The 23,735-nt window shown below is 40.9% G+C and overlaps 6 protein-coding genes across 11 annotated transcripts; 3 read left to right on the top strand and 3 right to left on the bottom strand.

The window, feature by feature from the left end:
- The first annotated feature begins 49 nt into the window (after window positions 1–49).
- On the top strand, window positions 50–1,433 carry LOC6584417 (putative peptidyl-prolyl cis-trans isomerase dodo). The gene is made up of 3 exons (XM_002010036.4): window positions 50–415; window positions 511–837; window positions 903–1,433. Exons 1-3 carry the CDS (start codon window positions 358–360, stop codon window positions 1,010–1,012), a joined length of 495 nt encoding a protein of 164 aa, XP_002010072.1. The 5' UTR covers window positions 50–357; the 3' UTR covers window positions 1,013–1,433.
- A 404-nt stretch (window positions 1,434–1,837) lies between these two features.
- LOC6584418 (protein penguin) lies at window positions 1,838–7,948 on the bottom strand. Of its 3 annotated transcripts, XM_002010037.4 has the most exons (11): window positions 7,775–7,948; window positions 7,683–7,717; window positions 7,551–7,593; window positions 7,459–7,484; window positions 6,556–6,586; window positions 6,454–6,485; window positions 4,034–4,250; window positions 3,266–3,962; window positions 2,794–3,196; window positions 2,176–2,726; window positions 1,838–2,103 (listed from the first exon to the last, which is right to left on the bottom strand). In XM_002010037.4, the coding sequence occupies exons 1-11, from the start codon at window positions 7,801–7,803 to the stop codon at window positions 1,927–1,929; spliced, it is 2,241 nt and encodes a 746-aa protein (XP_002010073.2). In that variant the 5' UTR covers window positions 7,804–7,948; the 3' UTR covers window positions 1,838–1,926. The 3 variants fall into 3 exon arrangements, with proteins under 3 accessions (XP_002010073.2, XP_043862947.1, XP_032588242.2); XM_044007012.1 differs by lacking the exons at window positions 7,459–7,484; window positions 7,551–7,593; window positions 7,683–7,717; window positions 7,775–7,948 and adding exons at window positions 6,680–6,684; window positions 6,775–6,836; XM_032732351.2 differs by lacking the exons at window positions 7,459–7,484; window positions 7,551–7,593; window positions 7,683–7,717; window positions 7,775–7,948 and adding exons at window positions 6,680–6,714; window positions 6,775–6,836.
- On the top strand, window positions 4,420–6,413 carry LOC6584419 (uncharacterized protein DDB_G0283697). 2 transcript variants are annotated; one of them, XM_002010038.4, is made up of 4 exons: window positions 4,426–5,184; window positions 5,245–5,388; window positions 5,452–5,855; window positions 5,982–6,413. In XM_002010038.4, exons 1-4 carry the CDS (start codon window positions 4,732–4,734, stop codon window positions 6,001–6,003), a joined length of 1,023 nt encoding a protein of 340 aa, XP_002010074.1. In that variant the 5' UTR covers window positions 4,426–4,731; the 3' UTR covers window positions 6,004–6,413. The 2 variants fall into 2 exon arrangements, with proteins under 2 accessions (XP_043862948.1, XP_002010074.1); XM_044007013.1 differs by lacking the exon at window positions 5,982–6,413 and having other exon boundaries at window positions 4,420–5,184; window positions 5,439–5,559.
- A 639-nt stretch (window positions 7,949–8,587) lies between the features above and the next one.
- Window positions 8,588–9,765, bottom strand: LOC6584420 (NADH dehydrogenase [ubiquinone] flavoprotein 2, mitochondrial). The gene is made up of 3 exons (XM_002010039.4): window positions 9,626–9,765; window positions 8,994–9,512; window positions 8,588–8,918 (listed from the first exon to the last, which is right to left on the bottom strand). The coding sequence occupies exons 1-3, from the start codon at window positions 9,662–9,664 to the stop codon at window positions 8,748–8,750; spliced, it is 729 nt and encodes a 242-aa protein (XP_002010075.1). The 5' UTR covers window positions 9,665–9,765; the 3' UTR covers window positions 8,588–8,747.
- A 200-nt stretch (window positions 9,766–9,965) lies between these two features.
- Window positions 9,966–11,678, bottom strand: LOC6584421 (zinc finger protein ZPR1). The gene is made up of 2 exons (XM_002010040.4): window positions 10,882–11,678; window positions 9,966–10,811 (listed from the first exon to the last, which is right to left on the bottom strand). Exons 1-2 carry the CDS (start codon window positions 11,573–11,575, stop codon window positions 10,114–10,116), a joined length of 1,392 nt encoding a protein of 463 aa, XP_002010076.1. The 5' UTR covers window positions 11,576–11,678; the 3' UTR covers window positions 9,966–10,113.
- Window positions 11,679–12,179: 501 nt separating this feature from the next.
- Window positions 12,180–21,800, top strand: LOC6584422 (B-box type zinc finger protein ncl-1). Of its 3 annotated transcripts, none has more exons than XM_015161536.3 (7): window positions 12,180–12,305; window positions 15,189–16,634; window positions 16,954–18,968; window positions 19,895–20,426; window positions 20,513–20,676; window positions 20,786–21,018; window positions 21,258–21,800. In XM_015161536.3, the coding sequence occupies exons 2-7, from the start codon at window positions 16,075–16,077 to the stop codon at window positions 21,360–21,362; spliced, it is 3,609 nt and encodes a 1,202-aa protein (XP_015017022.1). In that variant the 5' UTR covers window positions 12,180–12,305; window positions 15,189–16,074; the 3' UTR covers window positions 21,363–21,800. The 3 variants fall into 3 exon arrangements, with proteins under 3 accessions (XP_015017022.1, XP_002010077.1, XP_043862946.1); XM_002010041.4 differs by having other exon boundaries at window positions 19,958–20,426; XM_044007011.1 differs by having other exon boundaries at window positions 19,976–20,426.
- The last annotated feature ends 1,935 nt before the right edge of the window (window positions 21,801–23,735 follow it).

Genomic DNA, 23,735 nt, shown 5'->3' on the forward strand with positions numbered 1-23,735 from the left:
CCATTTAACATTTCAACACGCTGAACTAACAGTTTTTTTAGGCTCGATATTAGACATAGGCGCATATCGATAAATGAAATAATTACTGAAAAACTAATTAAATAAGGTGAATAAATAGATTTTTGGTTGTATATATGTGTAATTCACGGTCTCTGCATCGATGTTCATCGTATGGTAGTATCCATAATGCATCCTCCCTTATGGAGTTGTCAAATATCGCCACAAAGGTTTTGAGGGTGGTTATCGCTTACGATACCTTATCGCATTTGCTGTTTATCCCTCGGAGCATTTTAAGTTGTCATAAACTGGAACATATTATTTATTCCGAAAAATCTAGGATATATAAAAAACAGCAAGATGCCAGAAACTGAACACTTGCCCGAAGGATGGGAAAAACGAACCAGCCGCTCAACTGGTAAGGATAAACCAAAACTAAAAACTCCTGCAAAACTCCATTTGCAACCGGTAATTTTTCGCTTTTCAATACGCAAATATATGTGTGCTCTGCAGGTATGAGCTACTATCTCAACGTGCACACAAAAGAGTCCCAATGGGACCAGCCAACTGAACCGGCGAAAAAGGGGGGCAATGGCGCCTCAGGTGATGCCCCCAACGAGGTGCAGTGCCTCCATTTGCTGGTCAAACACAAGGGCAGCCGACGGCCTAGCTCCTGGCGCGAAGAGAACATCACACGCACCAAAGAAGAGGCCCAAATGCTGCTCGAAATCTATCGCAATAAAATTGTCAACAATGAGGCGACATTTGAGGAACTAGCGCGTTCCTATTCCGATTGCAGCTCTGCCAAGCGAGGCGGTGACCTGGGCAAATTCGGACGGGGTTAGTCTGGAATGAGCTTCCATTTCAATGAATCACTTTCTTAACCCTTTTGAATCCTTAATTAGGTCAAATGCAGGCGCCGTTCGAGAAAGCCGCCTTCGCCTTGAAGGTGGGACAATTATCGGACATTGTTGACACCGACTCCGGCCTGCACATCATTCTACGGAAATCATAGAGCAAATCAACGGATAACATGTAGAGGACACGGAATTAACTTATTACAAATCAAACGAAATTAAAGCGCTTGAATGAAAATCCACTCTTATAGAGTATTTTCATTCGCATTGCCCTAAAAATCTCTTAAATTCCCATTCAAATTGTTAGATCTTTCCTCTGCTTTGTTAATAAATAAGACAATATATAAATATCGTTCATCTCTGCCAAGTACGAAACACTCTAAGCATTAAGTTTTATTAACCGAATTTATAATGGATCTATAAGAGACCCAACCACAAAAAGAAATTTAAATTGTTTCTTAAAGACGCCATTTTTTTTTTTCCTTTTTTTATATGAAAATCTCACCTTTGCGATTTTCACCACACAAAATGTATTTCTTATAACCTTAAATATAAACATATGCGATTTTTCTAACAAGAGCAATTTTGACTACATTTCTTTTCTTATATGCCTTTTCTATGCGATTCTCATTATATACAATATATACATATGTATGTATATGCCGTAGCGCTATTATTCCCGTCTCCATTATAACTGCACAAAAATTAATTCTCGTTGTTGTTCGGCTAATTCAAAAGTGTTTGCTTGTGCAACAGTCCAGAGCCAACTCCCTTTTCTTCACTTCTGATTGCTTTCCCTTGACTTATCGGAATCATTGCAAATCTCTGCTCTCTCACTCAACAACAATCGGGTCCAAGTTCAGCAACAGCTATGGTAATACATACTTCTTCAATTGCCATTAAGATGCTAACTCACTCGTCATATCACACGAGATATATATTATATATTTTATATATATATATATATATATATATATATATATATATATATATATATATATTATGTTTATTTAATAATTGTTATCATTAACTAAAGCTACTCCATTGAATATGTTATCATATATCTATCTATCTATTCTTTTAATTTTTCCAACAACAATTTAGCTCCTGGTGATTGAGCATCCTCGACAATTTGGGACAGGTTCTCCTCCTTAAACAAAATGCGGCATTTGTTGAGCAAATCTGGCGAATTCTCCACTAGCTTGACGAGAATGAAGCAAGCACGATTAATACCCAGCCAGAATTTAAGCTAAAGTAAACAGAATAACAAGTAGTTTAGCATTTGAATGATAACATAAAATTCGAATTAATATGAAATTACCACATCGGTATTAAGATGATTGAATAACTGGTTGCCAAATGGAGTAGACTCGCGCTTTAGGTCGCTACGAATGATCTTCTTTATTACATGATGCATGCCAGCATCCTCTATTCCGTTAATCGATGGGACAGCCTCCTCTTCCTTGGCCGGGGTCTCCTCTTCGACTGTCAAGGTCTCTTTTACGGCGTCTGGGGTTTCATTATCAGCGTCCAAGGTCTCTGCCTTTTTCGGTTTTTTGGCTGGAGTACCCTCCTCCTCATCCCCCTCCTCTTCCTTGTCATTCTCCTTATCCTTTACATTCTCCTTCTTCTTATCCTCGGCATCGGCCTCCTCATCCGAGGTGATCAGCGCAAGAGCAGCAGACTTGAGCTTATTTTTATTTTTATTTTTATTCTTGCGCTCTTCTATTGTATTGGAAATGTAAGTCTCCACATCCTGCGGCTTTTTCTTCATCAACTCGCCCTCGTCGGATACTTCGGCAATACGCCAATTGACATCAGCGATTACCTGAGCCAAAGCTGTGACGGCTTTCTCATAATGCTCGCCAGTAACTGAGAAGAAAGAGAGAGAGAGAGAATTGTTGTTGAAAATATTCAGGGAAAAATATAAGGTGCTTACGATGCTTCAATATATTTGCAGTGACGAGTCCAATATGATTGTTGGACAGCCAGAAGGCAGGACTCTCTGCCATAGCTAGAGAAATAGGAGCTTCCACCTGATCCAAGATCTCTTGACGACGTGTCGCTTTGTCCTTCTTGCCGAACTTCAAGCCCAACTCAATGGTCTCAATGAAGCCGGGATGGAAACAGGATGTATCGCCAGGCGCCACCATCCACTGGACAACACGACGTCCGTAGTTATTTGACACCAAAGTCTTCAGATCACCATACAAGGGATCAAAAATAGATTTTTTGATAGCCTTCGTGTCATCTAATGCATTTAGCAAGGCGATTAGAAAAGTATGGCCATGCTCGTGCATGGAGATCTTTAGCAAATGTTCCTTGATTTTTTTTATGACAGCCTAAGAGATTGGAATGAAATGATATGTATGAGTGAGGGAGATTCGTTCGTAGTGCAACTCTTGACTTACTCGGCGAGTTTTCGAAGTAGAGTAGTAGAAACATAAAATCGCCGCCTCGGTGCCATCCTTAGTGCTTAACATATACGGTATGTAAGCAGCCAGAGGGGTGACAGTCTCCTCCAGTTTCTCCTCGTCGGTGACCTGTATGTACTCGAGCAAAACGGCGTGCACTAAAGAGTTATCTAATAGCTCCTTATTGGCAATATGCTCCAGATTGGCTTTCACAGCGCCAATTATGGAGGCTTTCATATTTGGTGAGTTCTCAAATGTGTCTTTCAGGCACTTCACCTTGTCATCCTTGGCCAATTTATAAAGATCTCCGTAGAACTCTTGGCGCAGATAGCGACGCTCCTTCGAATTCCCATTCAAGTATATGTAATCCATGATCTTGCTAGCGATTTTATGACCACATAGACGGACCACATTACCGTATAAAGCTTTGACCAATGATTTTTTTGTGCTAGGCGATCCATATTTCAACATTCGATTTATACAGAAATGTGCATATTTTGACTGGCACAACTCCGCGGCTTTCGGTATTAATTTGCTTGATATTTTTTCCCTTAAGTCGGGTGCTGCATACTTTAGCATACACTGAACCACTCGGGAGGAATCGTGAGCCACGATCATCTTTAATATCATGTCGTCGATATCCAATATTGTATACATTTTCTCTACTAATATGTGCTTATGGGTGGCGTTACGACTGCAATGGCAATGGAAATATCAATGTCTTTACGTGACTGTCTCTGTTGGAATCTGAGGCGGGATACTTACCATCTCAGCACTTCATACATTTGCTTCACTTTCAGGCAGATGTCATAGGATCCGCGGCGGCGTTTGCGTTCCAATCTGAGCTGCCTTCTATCCTGCTTGAACTGATTCCAATCCGTTTTTGTGTGTGCCATTTTTCGGTTATCAGAGGGGTTTGGCCGGCTGAGACCTGGACCTGTTTCTCCAGCTGCCGGAGGATTATCAACTTCAACCATATTCACTTTATTTAGGGCAAATTGATAAATGAGAAATGTGTTTGTGTTTCGGGTTCAGCGGCAACACGTGCCGAGCGATTCGATATATTGAGAGGTATCGTTATCGATGAAAGGCACAAGTGCAGTGTGGTAATATGAAAAAAAAATACCTAGCAGCGGTTTTTAACTATCGATGACCAGATTGCAAATTCGACGATATTGTTAAAAATATATTTTCATAATTTAGTGCAATCAGATTGTTACACCCAATTAATATAATTATTTTGTAGCTCTGAATATCTCTTTGTTGCATATACATACATTGTATATGAATACCATATATCGGCTGGGAATATCGTCAAGAGTGTATGGCCAGTTATCTCACCCCTAGTGTACAGTCGCCTCAGTCGCGACGGTGGATATATAAATAATTGTTGTTTTTTTTCGCGGCAAAAAGTGCAAACATTCTTTTTACGACATCACAATTCAAGGAAAACAACACGAGCAATGGTTAAGCTAGGCAAAAAAAAATTAGCAGAGCTCTCGGAAATAAGCAAAAAGAAATCAGCCGCATGCTCCGACAGTGATGAAAATCCGAAAAATGGAGCCAACAATTCAAGTGATGATGATGACTCCGAAATTGTCAACGATAAGCAGGAAACTGGCTCGAAAAAACAACGGGCGTCCGTGGCATCCACAAAGATCACCATTAATGACAGCGACACGGATGGGAGCGATGATCTGCCATTGAATGGCAGCAAAGCGTCCAGCTCGAGTGGACCGCCCCGAAAGAAGCAAAAGAAGACGCCCAAATCGAAGGGCAAAGCAGCGCTGCAGGCGGCGGCTGCTGAAAAGAATAAAAACAAAAAATCGTCAACCAAAGCCGTATCAGATGACAATAATGATGACAATGACGATGACAACGCCAACGCCGATGATGATGTTGACAGGGAATTCGAGGTTTGCACACGGTTAAAATACTTGCCATAAGGCGAACTATTATATTCGTTTGCATTACAGGTGGAGGCGATTGTAGGTCACAAGTCGAAGAACGGCGAGTCGTTTTTCCTGGTTCGCTGGAAGGGTTACGGCAAGGAGGACGACAGCTGGGAGCCGGAGGCCGAGCTTAATTGCGACGACCTGATCGAGGAATATCGTAAAAAGGTAAAAGTTATGCCTGGGCCATGCTTTATGTTTATGTCATTGACTTTCAGAGTTCATTTCCAGAACAGCAAGAAGAGCGCCGGAGCTGGCAAGAAATCGCCGGCAGCGGCAAAGGGTGTACGCGGCCGAAAGGCGAGCAGCAAGACTGTGTCCACCGATCCGGATAAGGAATGGGCAGTGGAACGCATATTGGACTCAGTCCATGACGATGAGCACGGCGTTCTCTATCGCATACGCTGGAAGGGCTTCGGTGCCAAGGAGGACACCTGGGAGCCTGAATCGAATCTATCCTGCGAGGGCCTAATCGAAAAGTACAAGAGGAGACTGAACGAGGAACGCAACGTAGACGCGAAACAGTTGCGAGAATCGCCGAAGAAAACGAAACGCTTGGTCAACGAGACAATTCCACGCTCTAATTTACACAATCGAATCGAGCGTTCCTCGAAGCGAGCCGCAGCGAAAAATCGGTAAGACGAGAAAGTTCTAGGTGTCCCTTTCCCTGTCCCCGCCCCTCTCCCTCTTAGTAATGTGTCACTAACTGTCTCTTTTCAATTCGTTTCATGTCACACCTGCTGTCCCTCTCGCACTCGCAGCGTTTTCTATGGCGAGGAATAGGAGAACGGGACTTGTAGTTCAATACGAGATATTTGACGACAAATAACAACAAAACAAAAATAACAAAGAGAAAAAAGTGCAGTATCGAATTCGGAGTAGTAATTGAAATGAATAACAGTTTTAAAGCGATTAGCTTAAGTTGATGAAACGTGAAACCTTACTGAAGGCCTGGCACGTTCCTAGTTCTTAAGAGTATAAATTGTCTAAGTACGTGAAAACCATTAACCAACAAATAAAAAATAAAAAATAAAATATTAAAACAGAATTTCTTCTAAGGTTTTAGGTTATGACAAAAAATATAATTCCCTCTTTATAATGTATTATCGTAGTCAACTAAATTAAACTACACTTTCTATTAAGTTTTCCATAAACAAATAAATAAGAATGTAAAATATGTTTCAAACAATTTATATAGAACGAACATTTAATTAATTTTAGAAATTAACTTACCCTGGATATCCGGGCTGCCGTTAATATGATCCCTAATCGAAAAAAGAATAATTTATGTAGCAACAAATAATATTTCAATTAACTGGAAATAAATTTACTCACACACTCACAGTGACAACCCCTCCTCCAGTCGCTTATTTATTTTGGAATAACAGAAGAATATTAAATATGTATTAAGCAAACTACTGATAAATTAAATTCAAATAAATTTTAAGAAACAACTTACTCTGGCTATTATACACCAATTCGGAATTCATAAAACTTGAAAAGTAATGTTATATAGCAACAGTATTTCAATTAACTTGAAACTAATTTACTCACACATTCAAAGTCAGATTCTCATTCTCTTTCTCTTCTATATCAGACATTATTATTCACTTATTTATTTTTGAAAAAAAAAAAAAAAAAAAATTTAATAAAAAACTTCGAAAAAAATTTTTTTTTTTTTTTTTGACGTTTTCGCTTTGAGGTACTCGTACGAATGAGGCAGGATGATTTGTGAAAGTCACTTAAATTATCATGTCGAGGATATGTCAACTTGACATATGTCCAGACTCGTTGACAAATTTGCTAATGCTGTCGGGACAGACGAAGGGCGAATCTAGCCTGAGAGGGCCTAATCGAGCCGTTCAGGAGGAGCCTGATCGAAGAGTTGCGCAAGTCGCTTAACAAAACGAAGCACCGTTAAATCGGACGAGTGACTGCCAAGAATAGTTAAAATGGGAGAAATCTTACTCTCCCTTACACACACGCGCACACACTAGCTGTCTTTTTTGCATTCATTTCATGTCACACCAGCCGTCCCTTTCGCACTCGCAGAAACAAATTTTTTTCTTTCAACTTAGCTTTTAGGTTATGAAAACGGAAAAAAATGATTCTTTATGAATTCCGGGTTTGGCGCAGTAAATTAAATTGAGATAACTTAATAAACAATTAAGCATATAGAATATATTTTAAGCAAACTTCGTAGAACTAAAATTTCATTAATTTTAGAAAATAACTTACTCTGTGTGCTAATCGGCACGCCATCCCTATTCGAAAAGAGAAATATTTATGTAGCAAAAATATTTCTATTAAATTGAAATATATTTACTCACACATTCACAGTCACATTCGAATCTACAGCAGACTTTACACACGCTGATTTATTTTGGAATACGAAAATAATATAAAATATGTGTTAGCCAAACTACTGAGAAATAAAATTCAAATTTTAGGAAAACACTTACTCTTGCTATCATACACCAATCGGCAATCCGAATAACTTAAAAAAAAATTATATTGCAACGAACAATTTATAAATTGAAATATATTTACTCACACTTTCAAATTCACTTCAACATTAGACATGATTTTAATTTTGTCACTTTACTTATTTTTTAGAGAAAACCTTTGAGAAAACAATTTTTTTTTTTTTATTTCACTTAGAAACTTTAGACAATTTTCGTTGCTCTCGCTTGAACAAACTCAATGCGATAGAGGCAGGATGACGGGTGAAGCTCACTTATATAGTCGATGAAGCTGTCAATGGAGGATATGGTTGCCAGCCTATGAATCATATAAATCAGTATTCGATAAGCAGATTAACTACATACTCGGTTTAGTGTTGCCTAAGCACATGCAGCAGAATAGGAGCAACCATCACTAATTTCCAATTGGAGTACAATTAGAAAGCTTAACAACTAGAACTTGGTCTAGGAATTAGCCGTACTCAGCGTTTGAGGAATACTTAGGCACCATCGAGGCAGGCAACATATATGAATGGGTCGCACGTACCAGACTGCCTAATACTTGATCATTGTCTAACAGGATATATAGATATATATATATATATAGATGTACTATAGCTATAGGGCATAGACATGGACATTTGCAAGAGACAAGCTATAGAAATTGTAGTTGTTTCATGAATTACATTTAGTCAATCTTTAGCAAAATTCAACATTAACTTAATGAGACCCTGCCTTCGACACAAAAGTTGTTATAGCAAACTCTCAACTCTCTAGGATGCTTCAATTGGTGCTCTAAGACATACATACACATATCATATAGCTATCGCTTGCAGTCAGATCTTAAATAAAACATAATTTATATACTTTTTGGCTGCATAATAAATAAATTATAGTTAGTAAACTCCATTTGTTTTGGGTTTATTGCATTTGAACTGTCATCTGACAATCTGTATTTGTATATGTTGTTGTTGTTGTTTTTGCAAGTTGCACAGTCGCACAAAAAAACGAGTTAAATTGTATGCTAAACAGTTGGAGCTAAGCTAGATTGGCATTGTGCGGGACTTAGAGACCCGCTTGTAAGCCAAAGCCTGGGCCCTTTGGGTCCTCGATAAGCGAAGTGGGCTCGCCTTTGGGTTCGCTGGCGAAGCGTCCGTTGCGTGGTCCGGGCGGCGAGATCTTATCAGCTTTAAGGTCGTTCAGAATCTCTTGCATATCCTTGCCGGTCAGATCCTCCTGCAGCATGGAATGTGATATTAGTTTTAATCAAAATATATGGAAATATGTATTTTGAATTCATTTCCCCCTCACATAGTAATCATCGTTGATGGACACCATGGGCGCATTGACACAGGCGCCCAAGCATTCCACCTCGGAGATGGTGAACTTTTTGTCCTTTGTGGTTTCGCCGACGCCGATGCCCAGCTGTTTCTTGCACGTCTCCAGAATCTCGTCAGAGCCGCGCAGCCAGCAGGGCGTGGTGGTGCACACCTGAATATGATATTTGCCAGTTGGCTTGCGCATGAACATTGTGTAGAAGGTGGCCACCTCGTAGACGCGCATGTTGGGCAGACCCAATATCTCGGCCACCTTGTGCATGGCCGATATGGGCAGCCAGCCATACTGACGCTGTGCCAGATCGAGCAGTGGTATCATTGCGCCACGCTTATGACCCTCTGGATAGATGCTTAATATGGCTTCCACGCGTTTCTTGTTCTCGGCACTGAACTCAAAGGGTATGTTGGGATTATCCTCGGGTGTGTCGCGATGCACGAACAGATTGTCGCTGCGCTGGGCACTGCTGGTGGCAATGGCGCGCAGGCTGCCGCGCTGCAAATACAATATTGTTATTGTTTGTTGTGCAAAAAAATTACATAACTTGTCGCTAGTAATTGGCATTTGCATGCCAGTACTGACAGTGCGTTGCACAGCGAATTACTTACGACAGCGGCCAGCGTCTTTGCGGCACAATTCGATAGCATATTATGCACTTTTTAGCCAAATAATAAAGTAAAAAGTTGTATTAAATTGGAAGTGTCGGTGCCACAACCAGTGCCACAAACGATTTCGATTGCTTCGATCAGCTGGAGTTGCCAGTGTTGCTAAAGTATGGCATATCGTTACGTTAAGGAATCCAAGCAACTCACGATAATAATCGCATCAATAGCGATATATTTGTGGCGCAATATTTGAACACAGATAAATATGCGCTGCAATAATATAAATTATGCATATTATTTATATAAATATATATGCAAGCTAAATAACAACAACAATGGTATGCTCGCTATATATGTTTGATGTTTTTATTATTTCAATACACAATTTTTACTCAATTGCTAACTATTTTACGTGTTACGGATTCAGTTGTTCAATAATTCAATTTCTGTTAAATGCATGTTTTTGATATAAATACAGAAATGTTATACAATCACGCATTCTGCTCATAGTTTTCAGTTTTCATATCATTCAAGCCAAGCTCCTCGTTATCCTCAAAGCTGCGCTCGTATCTTTCCACAATGAGCTTAGCATCCGGCTCATCGTCGTCCGAAAGCGATTGCACATAGGTATTACCGGCTGGGTCCTCCAGCACGAGTGTGATTACATGCTCCAATTTGACAACCTTATCGAAGGTGGTTAGGAAGCGTTCCAGTTGCTGCCTGGATGGTTCATCGGCCGAATCGTGAAACAAGGTGCCATCCAGTTGTTCGCGCATGGCCACCAGCAGACCTTCGACTGTGGTAAACCGCCCGCAAAGGGCATTGGGACCCACGTCCAAGTCCAGCTCTGGTATCGATAAGCTGCACGTTTCCGACTTCAGCACATCGCGAGTGAGATCCTCTTTGCTTTCGATTCGCAACTTGAATCGCACTCCCTCCGGCTCAATGCCACCGCCAGACTTCACCTCGTTCGTCTTGTGGCCGCATTTCGAACAGACGGTGGCCATAATGACCACCTCCTTGAAGTGCGGTATATTGGTCAGCTTCATGTTCGTCTCGCACGGTGCATGACAGTCGGGGCAGTTCGTGCTGAACTGCAGCACCTCGCCATGCAGATTCTCAATTGGCCACGAGTCCTCGGCAATGGGCTTCAATAGATTCTGATCCTCGTGATTTTGCTCATAGAGGCCTGCAGGGAAGCGCATAAATGTATTTAATTAGTTGGATATGGGGCGACTTAAACGGGTTTGTCGACTCACCCAGCTGCTCGTTTTGAGCGGTAGACCGCGCAAAGTGGCTGGTTTTCAGCTGTGGATCGCTGGCGGGTGCCAAGGGATTCTCAATGAAACTGTTGCCCGAGATGTCCTCGAGCAGCACGCGGAAAGGTTTCTTCACTAGTTTTAGATCACGCAATCGATCGATGAAGGCATCGATGGACTCGGCCTCCGTGGGATGCTCAATTCGCCGTTTCTCCTGATCCTGCGACAAGCCCGTTATGGTGCGCTCAATGATGCCCTCAATGGTGGTCACCTCACCCTTTTGTGATTGCACGGGTATCTCCAGCTCCACTTCTGGTATGCTGATGCTGGAATTGTCAGATCGCACAACACGACGATTCAGATCCGCTTCCTTCTCCACTTTCAGTTCGATGCGTACTCCATGCTTTTGTATTTCGGACGCCGATTGCATTTCGCTGTTCGTGAACCCGCAGTGCTCACACTTGAAGGACATCAGCACCACCTCCCGGAAGAAGGGTATCTTCGTCGGCAGCAACCGAGTGGTGCCAGTCTTGAAGCAGCTCATGCAGGCGGATTCAATCTCCACCAATTCCCCTGCCTGCTCGGCATTAATTTCTTTGAAGATGGGCTCCTGTTGTGCTTCCGCCGTTGCGGGCGCTGGGTCCGTCGTGTCGGCGCTCTCCGTCGCTATAGTTGCGCTTGCCGCAGTGGACATATTTTAGCTAACAAATTCAGTTACTTGTTAAAAAAAATGTAAATAAATAGGACTATGCTGCTCTAACAACGTGTAGCCAGTGCTAGATTGTTCTAAATAATCTTTTTAGTGTTGGAAAATGCCGGTGGATAATCATAAGATACTTTACGTATTCGTTACTTATGTACCTTGCTTTGAAATGCTTACAAAAACTATATTTTGTAACAAATGTCAAAAGTAGTTCGGCCAAGTTTTCTGTGAAATTTTTAGCGAATTGTGTTTACCGTTAAATTTTGTGTACTTTTGTGCGACTATTAAGAAATTTTGTTTTGGCGAATTCCACCGAGAATAATATAGTCCACATGGTGCAATTACTTTCCTATTGGCGTTTTAGAAAAGGAAAAGAAGAATGGATGGCTTATAGTTAATTTATACGATCAATTCATTAATTACGTTCTATTTAATGTTCTCCTAATATCTGCTCATTTTGGATGTCAAATGGTCTAATTTGAATGTGCTTCTGCGAGTGTCCGCTAAATTCGAATTGCACATTGTTAAAGATGGCAAATTATCGCTGGCACTGGTATCGTGTAGCCATTTTCATCGATGCGATATGAAATATTTCATCGCTAACCGCGAGAACCAGCAGCAGCGGCGGACAGCAGTGCTGTGTGTGTGTGCGTGTGTGCGCGACGAAAAAGTATAAATCGTAACGAGCAGAAGAAAAAAACGTGTGAAAATTTAAAGAAAGGTATCGCAATCAAATAATTAAATTGTCAATCATATTACCATATTGCACAAGACGCGAAGACCCCTGAAGGACTTTCTATCCATGCGTTTGTGCTGTGTATGTACATGTGTATGTGTATGTGTATTTTGTGCGACCAGCAGCACCTGGGCGGTGGAGTGAAAATTTTGCGTTCAAGGACAACAGAACGACAGTGCGCACAGCTGCAAGTGTGTACTACTGTGTGGGATGTCTCCCTCCCTGCCCCATTTTCTATGTCCACTATTAGAACTCTCGATATGCTGCTCCTCGGCACGCCAAGACACTCGCTCAATTGCCCAGGCTCCCGAACATCATACAAACCCATACACATGCATAAATACGTTCGTATGTATGTATGTAGAAAAGTACCGACTTTTAAAAGAGCGGGCGCGTTTTTTTCCATTCAGTGTTTCTGTTGCAAAACACAGTTAGTATCTAATTACAATTTAACAACAGAGAGCTCCGGTGTCCAGGCTGCATTGGTAGTTCTAGTGTACACTAGAGCCAATTTTAAAATAGAATCTTTTACATATTTTGAAAGAAATTCAATTTTCAACCAAAACCTAAGTGTATATATATACATGTATATATATATTTATGTGTGTGTGTGTGTTTGGGGTTGCCAATGTTTTTTTAGCGCCCTGAACGGGCATGCGCATACCAACACATGTGCTCTCTTGCTCTCTCTTATACGCGTAAAACACATGGGTCGCGCTGCACTGAAAATAACTGTCGCAATTGAGAGAGACAATCGTACAGTGAGAATAAACGTTTGAGAAAAAGTACGTAAAAAAAGTACGAAAAATGCCTGAATATGCCAAAAAAAAAAAACAAAAAACAACAGCTGCGCAGATTCGACAAAGTCGTTAGGATGGTATGGGTCGGGGGAGTGCATATCTGGCTGATGCCCATTTCCAATTGCACGGGGCGCATAGACGCGTAGTCGACAGTCGTGCACAGATTCTCGTAAACAAAACGCTCGAAATTTGCGTACCACGTGTGTAGTCTGAATGCGTGTATAAATATATTTATATCTACCTATATATACATATAGATACGTGTGAGAGTGTGTGTGTGTGTGTTTGCCGGAGTCTATAAATGTATGCATAAATGTAGATTGGTGCAATTGTTTCGTGCAGCTGATTTGTTGTTGTGGTTGGTTTATTACCGTTTCGCTGTTGTTTTTTTCTTCCTCCTGTTTTTCGAGGGCTACTAATCAACATTTAAATTTGCGACACATCCGCTGCGGTTATTACTCAAAAAGTATATACTTACATATGTATGTATGTGTGTGAATTGTTAGAGCCCGCGTACAAATATATGTGAATATAAATAAGTGTATATATGTATGCATATAATATAATATATACATATACCATATATATATATATGCATAATATTAAAAAAATATATATATAAAAAAAAAAAAAAACATCTGTGGGCATGTGTGTTTGTCTTGTCCAAGGACCCTTGGCATAGCGTCCTTGCATCAAGCAATATAAAAGGGCGAAAATCAAAGTTGAATTTATTGCAAACGGCATTGACTTCACTTACTACTACATGTATATATGTATGTATATGGGCATGTATGTGGTGTATTAGGTGTGTGTATGCACACATACATAGATGTTGTGTTGCAGCAACGCTAACGCAGGCGCCTGCGCCGCCTGAGCGACTCGCAATTTCTACGAGTACATGAAATGTACAAACACACATACATATGTATATCAATGGGCACGTGCGTAAAGAATCAATTCGCTTCTTTACTAAAACTCTTATAGTCAGCTGCGATAGTTACTATCGCGATCGAATGACATCGCTAACAAACTGAAGATCGGCTCGTGTCTTACAGTGTTACTGGGAGATAGAAATTATTGATGAAAGTATTTACGGGAATCATTATTGAGAATGTTTGTTTATTTGCGGTAAAGACCTGGTAACCAGTCGAGAATAAGCGCTGTAAAATAATATGAAATTAAATATGTTTGCACTTAGGTCTCTTTTTTTTTTTTTTTTTTTTTTTTTCAATGAAAGTAAATAAATAATGCCATACATACGAAGTTTTATACATATATGTACCTATATAAATAGACAACAACAAATCAGCTCTTATCTTAATGTGTTAATTTGAACAATCATTTTTATACACAAACCGAACCCAGCTTAACTCTCAAAAGTCAGAAGAAGAGAGAGAGAGAGAGAGAGAGAGAGAGAGAGAGGGAGGAAGAGAGAGAGTTGCTAAATGCCGAATCGCTTACTGTTAACTGTTCCCTAAAGTATGCATCATTATGAGCTGTTCGGTATGAGGCATTCTGTCGTTGTGTTGCATAAGCGAAAGGAGTATTAGCATTGAGCAGCAGCTGCTGCAGCTGCTTCAGACACGGAGCCTGAGCCATAAGCAGACCCGTGTAGACCCTTTCACCGTTCGACTGATTGGATGAGACAAACATTTCATCATTTACTTTACTGCCAACACTTAAGTCTGTTTCTCGTTTACGTTTATTCTCTCGTTTGAAACTTAGGCGTGTTATCGTTTGTTTGTTTTTATTTTTTGTTACTTTTTTATGTTTTTCTACGTTAGTTCGCGTTTCGGGTAGTTAGTTCTTGAAATTCGCAGATATATTTAGATAGCTTATTAACAATTGACTAAGACATTGGTTAATGCATTAACCATTAATAAAACAGTGCACATGATAGTATAAATTTTCTTTTGTTTTGTTAGTTTGTTTGTTTGGGTTTATTTTTTTGGTTTATTATTATTATAATTTTTTTTTTTTTTTGATATATTTTTCTAATTTGTTTTGAAAATTTTGGATTAATTCACGGTACATTTTCCATTACTTGCGGTACATTTATATTGTGCAGAACGACGCTGTTATCCTTCGCCTATCTGTCGTCGTCGTCGTCATAATTGTCGTCGTCGTCGTCGTCGTTTTCGTCATCGTACTCGTCGCAACACAGCAACAAATTGAAACAATAGCAGCACGCAGTTCCATTGCAATAACGGTACCTATAACGGATCAGCACAAGAAACGAGAACCCACAGGAAAAGAGGAACAGCAGAGCAGAAATCCAAGAGGCAAAATGCAGACGCATAAAAAGTGAAAGGAGGAACAGAGGAAGTCACAAGCAAAAGCAGAGCTAAACTGAGCTTGTTGTGTGTGTGTACGTGAGTGTGAGCAGCGTGCACGAGCGTGAGTGCCTGTGTATGTTCGTCTTCGTGAGTACAGAAGCTATCGAGCACACACTCTCACATTGAACCACCCATTCTCTCGCTAACGCCTACCTGACTGGCTGTCTGTGTGCGCGCGTGTGTGTGTGTATTAGTGTAGCAGTAGCAGCTGAAGAGAGGAGATTCATACATCGACTGTCACACTTACGCCCATTTGCAGTGTGCAATTGGCATGGCTGCAAGGAGTGCGAACAAGCAACAATAGCAACCACAATTGGGATATGCAGCTATAAGAGAAGATTGATAGTTAAGTAAGCGTAAAGGACTTGAAACCAAAAATTACAACAACACCAGCAACAGTAACAGACAAAGAAACTTAAGCAACAAATATAACACACGTCTATTTATTCATTGAGGAAATTGCAAGCTACAAGAAACAGACAGAGACAGAGAAAATATTAAAAAGAAAGAAAGAAAGTGTGAAAGAGCAATAGAAAATCTGCCCGCCCACCCAGTCACGATTGAGCAAGAAAAGGGATACCAATTAAACAAACGGTTAATTAACAAGTTGCTGGCAACATGAGTACACTGCTCGAGGAGCTGAGCCAATCATTGGCTACGGCGACAATTGAGGAACAGCAGCAGCAGCAGCAACAACAACAGCAGCAGCAGCAGCAGCGGGTCTCGATGAGTACGACACTCTGCGAGGATTCGAACTCATCATCGGTGCTGGAAGACATCGATGTGAGCAATACGAGCAGCAGCAGCAGCACCAGCAGTACCAGTAGCAGCAGCAGCAGCAGCAGCGCGAGCAGCAACAGCAGCAGCTGCAGCAATGGCACTGGAACGGACACGGACACCGGCAAGGGCAGCAGCACCGTGGGCAGCATTGATACGACGCGCGTCAGCTCATCCAGCATTGGATCGGCTGCATCGATTACATCATCGGTATCAACAACCGCCCCATCCACGTCCAATTCATCGGGCCTCGGTCTGGTGGTCGATGTGGACAGCAATATTGGCAGCAGCCAGGAGCTGAGCCATGGCTATGAGTCTAAGAGCGTCACGGAACTGGATTCCCTGGAGGATACGTGCGGTTCCATGCTCAAAGATGCCGACAAGAACTGCATGCTATGCAGGTGAGTTTCTAGCTGACCATATTTAACTTTGGCCATCATTTAATATCGATAAAAAGGTTAGCAAAATTAATAGTAGCTAAAGGCAGCTCAAAACAAAATGCGCGCCATTGATCTATAATCGATTGGCAGTTGTCGATATTTTATATTTAATCAACTAGCCAATTATATAGAGATAATCTATATTTATAGCTATTAAAAAGGAAAAGATCTAAAAATGCTGCGCCTCTTACTACTAGTAAAACCTTGATTTATCGTTGCTATCGATGGCGTCAATTAAATCGAAATCGAATTTTTAAAAACCATTTCCTATCATTTGTAGTTCGCGTTTGGTTATGCCGCGAATTCTATCCTGTCTACATGTATATTGCGAGGATTGCCTGCTTAATTTGCTACGCAGCAAGGAGGTGGCCGCGGCCAGCTCACCGGCCACATCCCTATCGTCGGCGGCCAGCTGCTCATCGGCCTCGTTCGATGGCAGTGAGAATCAGCGATCGCATACGGTGCTGGAGTGTCCGGTGTGCAAGCAGCTGACCCATCTGGGCAACAAGGGCGTCAGGGGGCTGACCATGGACTATATTGTGACAAATACGCTGGATTTGTCCAATCTGGAATCGGAGCATATACCGTGCACGTCCTGCAAGAGCAAAGAGGAGGCCATATCACGTTGCAATGACTGCGCCAACTTCTTGTGCAACGGCTGCGACAATGCGCACAAGTATATGCGCTGCTTCGAGAACCACCAGGTGGTGCGCATCGAGGATCTGCAGAAGAATGTGCAGAACGACAAGCTGATCATTCACAAGCCAATCTGCTGCCGTCAGCACATCAATGAGAATCTCAAATACTATTGCTTTACGTGCCAGGTGCCCACCTGCAACGATTGCCTGCTGAGCGATCATAAGGGCAACGATCATCACTACGAGACCGCTCTGGTTGCCGAGCAAACAGTTCGGGCCGATCTCGAGCAAACGCTGACGGAGACCATGAAGAAGGCACAATATTGCAACGATGCTGGCGGCAATCTGAGCAGCGCTCTAACCGAACTCCAATCGCAGCACGACAATGTTCGACAGCAGATCGACGATGCGTACAAGGGCTATAAGCGCACTCTCGAGGTCATTCGCGATCAGATGATCACCGACCTGAGTCGCCTGCATTCGGAGCGCGAGCTGAAGATCATGGATCTGATGCAGAGCCTTGAGAATAACATGGGCCGCCTGCAGCATGCCTCCCAGTTCGGTCAGCGTGCCATCGAGAAGGCCAATGCCATCGAGTTTCTATTGCTGAAGCCAGTGATCAGTGCTCAGTGCGCCAATCTGATCGAACAGACGCCCCAGAGCGATGTCAACTATCAGCTCCAGTTCGACTGTATGCCCGAGAAGTTTGAGCGTTTCGCGCGTGAAATGTTTGGCAAATTTCGCACGGAATCAACGAAAAGCCCAAATACAACTGGAACTGGAATGCCCGAGGCGACGGCCTCTCCGATGGCCACGCCCAAGCAGCACACGCCGCCGCCATCGAACTTGGCGCCCGGCTGCCATGGCGTTGGCATGCTGCCGCCTGGAGTGCGCAGCCTGGCCGGAGTTGGCAGCAGCTCTGTCAACAACAGCTCGGTGCAGGGACGGCTGAGCTCGGCAGCTGTCTTTAGTCCCATATCGTTGCCATCGTCGTTGCAGAGCTCCTTCGATGGCGACACCTCGGTCATGACCAACTTCTCCATGATGAGCACGCTGCCGCCAGATTCGCCGCCGCAGCTGCAGCAGCAACAGCAGCAGGCGCTGCAACAGGCGCAACAGCAGCAACAGCAGCAGCAGCAGCAGCAGCAGCAAAAGCAACAGCAACAGCAGCAACAGCAACAAGCACTGCATCAACAGTCACAGACGCTGCCCGTGACCCAGCAAATATCGCAGATGGTGACGCCCCAAGGCATTGTCCAAGTACCACCACCTTCTGGGCATGTCAGTATCAATGCTGGAGCAAGTAACAGCGCTGTCGGCATGGGCCTGGGTGCCCTCAATGGACTGGGCATGAATGCTGGCGGACCAACACCTCCGTTCAGCATGCTTGAATACAATCTATCACGATTGGCCAGTCTCACGGAGAGCATACCGGACGCCATGAGCGACACGTTGGGCGTGGGCAGCTCTAATGCGGTGGCTGTTGCTGCCACTTCCGGCGCCGCCGGCGGCGCTGCCTCCCATCATCAGCAGCCGGTCATTCCGCCCTCTGGCGTCACGCCCACCCAACCCATAACACTGGCCGACATTCTGTCCGGTGACCAGCGAGCGCTCAACAATCTGCAAGCTTTGGCTAAACTGGGACTCAACAACAATGGTGAGTGGCGCGATCTTCGAAACTGTCAGCTCTGTTCGATTGCCTGCTTCCATACCACTCGGCTCACATAGTACACTAACTGCAGACAGATAAACAAAAAGAGACATTTTTTGCTTTCGTTTATATTTGCCTCTCTATGCGATTCTCGATCAATGCTCTTGGCTCTGCGAGTAATTTATTAATAATTTTAACTAATATATATATATATATATATAAATATCTATTGTGAGCTTATAGTGAATATTGTTTATATATTTCTCTTTGCTTACGTATATTTATATTTATATATTATAAATATATAAATTTCTTTCCGACTTTGTTTATCTCAATCGCATTTCTTTGTAATTAAATTATTAAATTTTGATTTAAAATGAGATCTTGTCAAGCTGACCGTAAATAATCAAATGGAACTGCGATTCCTAAGAGTTTTATTAGCGAGCAATTTAATACTAATTGCATTCACTAATCTAAATGAGACATCTTAGCGTATCTCTCGCTGCATAACTTTTTTTATTTTTCTTTTTATAATTTTATTATTTACATTTATTTTTAATTATGATTTTAAAAAAGATCTTATCAGCTTTTAACTACCTCTAGATTTGTAATATTATCGCCTTTCTATGCGATTTTCATTGATGCTGTCTGCAGTGTTTTAAGCGTATTGGCATTCTAAATGAACTTATAATTTCGTTGTATTTGTTGTTGTTATTATTATTGTTTTTGCAAATTTTAAGTTTGTTTTTATTTTGTTCTTTTTTCTTTTTACCACAATTGACACCCCACCAAAACCAACAACAACAAAAACACCGCCACTACTACTATTACTACTACCACCACCACCACAACCACTACTACCAACACCTCCAACAACAACAACATCTCCAACACTCCCCAAAACACCACTCAACAACAACAACAACACACAGATGAGCAACACGATTTGTTGTCGTCGAACGGAAGCTCAACGTGCCTTGATTATATTTTAACAGATTTCTGCATGCCAGCAGCCACATCACCAAATCTGCAAACACTGAATCCAATTGTTGGCGGTGTCGAGGAGATGAGCCTCAACAATTTCCATGCTGTGGCACCGCCCGGCACCACCAGCGTTGTAACTGGCCGGAACAAGGCCACGCCCATGCAGATACGCTGCAAATTTGGATCGCTCGGCACGGCCAAGGGGCAATTCAATTCGCCGCACGGCTTTTGTCTGGGCGTCGATGAGGAGATCATTGTCGCCGATACGAACAATCATCGCATCGAGGTCTTTGACAAAATGGGCGCGCTCAAATTTCAATTTGGTGTCGCCGGCAAAGAGGAGGGCCAACTCTGGTATCCCCGCAAGGTGGCTGTCATGCACAACAATGGCAAATTCGTGGTCTGCGATCGAGGCAACGAACGCTCCCGCATGCAAATCTTCTCCAAGTGCGGCCATTTTATGCGAAAAATTGCAATTAGGTGCGTGCTGAATGATTGTGAATGTCCTGCCCCAAACTGTATATATTGTATACAACATGCTAATTGTGTGATCTTTGTGTATATAGGTATATTGATATTGTTGCGGGTCTGGCTGTAACTGCCAAGGGACACATTGTTGCCGTCGACAGCGTCTCGCCCACCGTTTTCGTCATTTCCGAGGAGGGCGAATTGGTGCGTTGGTTCGACTGCAGTGACTATATGCGTGAACCATCCGATATTGCCATACGTGGTAAGTACACTCCGCTGCAGGGCAGTTGCTATCATGAATGCTACTCACATGTACTCACATTTATATTGCTATATACATATATAAATATATTCATATTTCTCGTTTGCAGACAATGATTTTTACGTGTGCGACTTTAAAGGGCATTGCGTGGCCGTTTTCCAAGAGGACGGCACCTTCCTTTATCGCATTGGCAATGAGAAGGTCACCTGCTTTCCCAACGGCATTGACATATCCAACGCTGGCGACGTACTCATCGGTGATTCACACGGAAATCGCTTCCATGTGGCCTGTTACTCACGGGAAGGCGTACTGCAATCCGAATTCGAGTGCCCACATGTCAAGGTTCGCATATGAAGCGCGATTTCAGCGTACTTGCATTCGCTTTCTGAATAAGAATTGTTTATGTATATATAGTAATATAGCTATAGCACCCATTTATATATATATATATATATTTATGATTACGTAGAGGAGCAATGGCGCTTGATGCGTAGGGCGTAGGGCAATGGGTTGCTCCCCTGTGTGTCAATTGCTGTTGCTCTATGATAATATTATTAATTAAATCATTGTTTATTGTGCAGGTTTCACGTTGTTGCGGCCTGAAAATCACCTCTGAGGGCTATGTCGTAACACTGGCCAAGAACAATCATCATGTTCTTGTCCTGAACACCCTGTATGTTCACTGATTGCAAATCAAAGCGCGCAACAATCGTCCAGCTGTCGATCTAATCAAGTACAACTATAAATACTCGTCAGGCAAAATTTATGGATGTCGTCGACAGCAACAGCATTGTCAACATCATGAAAATAGGAAACAGCATAAGCAGCAGCAACAGCAACAGCATCAGCAACAGCAACAGCAGCAACAGCAGCAGCATCAATCAACAGGCACCAACAATAGCATAATCAATAGCAGCAGGAAAACTAACAGCAGGAGCAGAAACGACGTGGAGCAGCATAGCAATAATCCCATTCGAGCTAAACCGTCGCCGCCTTCCATATAAAAAAGCTCGAAATAACGGCCAACCAAATACCGTTGCATCAAAGACCACGAAACGAAATGGGAAGGCAAAAAAATAAATAAATAAATAAATAATAATAATAAAAAAAAAAAAAAAAAAAAACGGGCGAAAATTCTCGAATCTCGAAATCGCGTTTTCAGCAGAATTGTTGTCAACGTACAACAGCAACAAGCAACAACAAAAATGCAACAATACTATTTTTGATCTCTAATTTAATAGCAACAACTAAAAAAAAATACCTAAAACCTAAAACGATTAGCGCTACTAAAACAACAAATAATTAACAAGCATCTATAAAAAAAATCTATAACAAGAAACAAAACAAACAACAAACAAAAAAAAACCTAACAAAATGGAAAAAAAAAACTACGAAAAAACAAATGAACACAAGAAAAAATTGGATGAAAACTAACCATATTTTCAACGCGGTTAGGAGAAGCTCTTATTTAATTTTCTTTCTGTTTCGATTTGAAATATGTTCTTGTTACAACTTTCATACAATACAAAGTGACACTCACACTCACAATTGGACAAACATACACATACACAAACAGAAACACACGTACACGCTCACACACAACTTCATGTTACTTATTATCTATGTATAGGCATATTGTTATATCTACGAATTAGCTTTTTTGTGCAAAACCCCTTCCAGAATCTTTTTTCGACAAAAAAAAAAAACAAACAAAAAAAGAAAAACAAAAAAACAAATACCAAAACAAACACGCATATATTTTACATACAATATATATACACACAACTCACATATATATATATATATATATGTATATAAATATATGAATATACATATGTGTATATATTCATATACATATTTGCGAAACGTGCACTTTTTGTGCACATTTCCGAAGTGGACAGGAAAAACCAGGCAATAATTAACAACAACAACAACAACAACAAAACATCTAAAATTATGTACAACTAACGTATATTTTTAATTTTAACAACTACAAAAAACAAAAAACCGAATGAAAACGAGAGACACGTGTTTAGGTTTTTCCTTACTGCTGCTTATATAAGGTGATATTTATTTATATATACATATGCGTATGAATATATAACCTATATATAAATATATATATGTATGTATGTATATGTATGTATTTAACAAAACAAAAATATCTTACAACTGACATACATATATGTGAATCCTACGACTTTGCCATATATATCTATATATATACAGAGAAAATAACACACACATAAAAATATATCTATATATATATACTGATTTTTGTCACTGTATATATGAGTTACATACAGATTGAATGAAAAACAAAAACACAAATATTAGTATACATTCTGTGTGTGTGTGTGTGTAAAAGGGTTTTTGTGTGTGTGTGTGTGTGTGTGTGTGTGTGTGATATATGTTCTCATTGTCGCGTTTGAGTGTGTTAGTAATAATAACAAACAAATTCAAAACATACAAACTAAATGTAAGCTAACAAACCAAATTGCAAATTACAACAACAACAACACAATAACAAAGGCATCAAATTTTGCAATGCATTAGGCCAACCAACTAACTAAACAAAATCAACACTAAAACGAGATACACAACAAACAACATGAAAAGGAAAACCAAAAGATTAAAAAAAAAAAAAAAAAAAAAAAAAAAACTATTGTTAAGTTCTATATATATATTTACAATGTTAAAATGATATTCCTCTTGCTTATATACATACAAAAAACAAAAACAATACAAACATATACATATACGTGTGCATATGCCCACATTTACACAATATATATATATGCTATATATATGTTTACAGTTGTATGTATATGGTATTTATGTAAAGTAAGGACTCTTCTAGTAGCACATATTGGGGCATGTGCCATTTCTTTCCCGTTGTAATAAAATATATAAGGCTGGTTTACTCCCAAGACATTATTATTTTTTAAACAAATGAATAACATACTATTATTATTATATAATTATTATATTATGATTAATTATGTGAAATTTACGACTTTGTTGTTCTTGATTCTTTACGATGACAAAAATAATTTTTT

The sequence above is a fragment of the Drosophila mojavensis genome, unplaced genomic scaffold (assembly GCF_018153725.1).
Source record: "Drosophila mojavensis isolate 15081-1352.22 unplaced genomic scaffold, ASM1815372v1 contig_136, whole genome shotgun sequence".
NCBI classification, from domain to species: Eukaryota; Metazoa; Arthropoda; class Insecta; order Diptera; family Drosophilidae; genus Drosophila; species Drosophila mojavensis.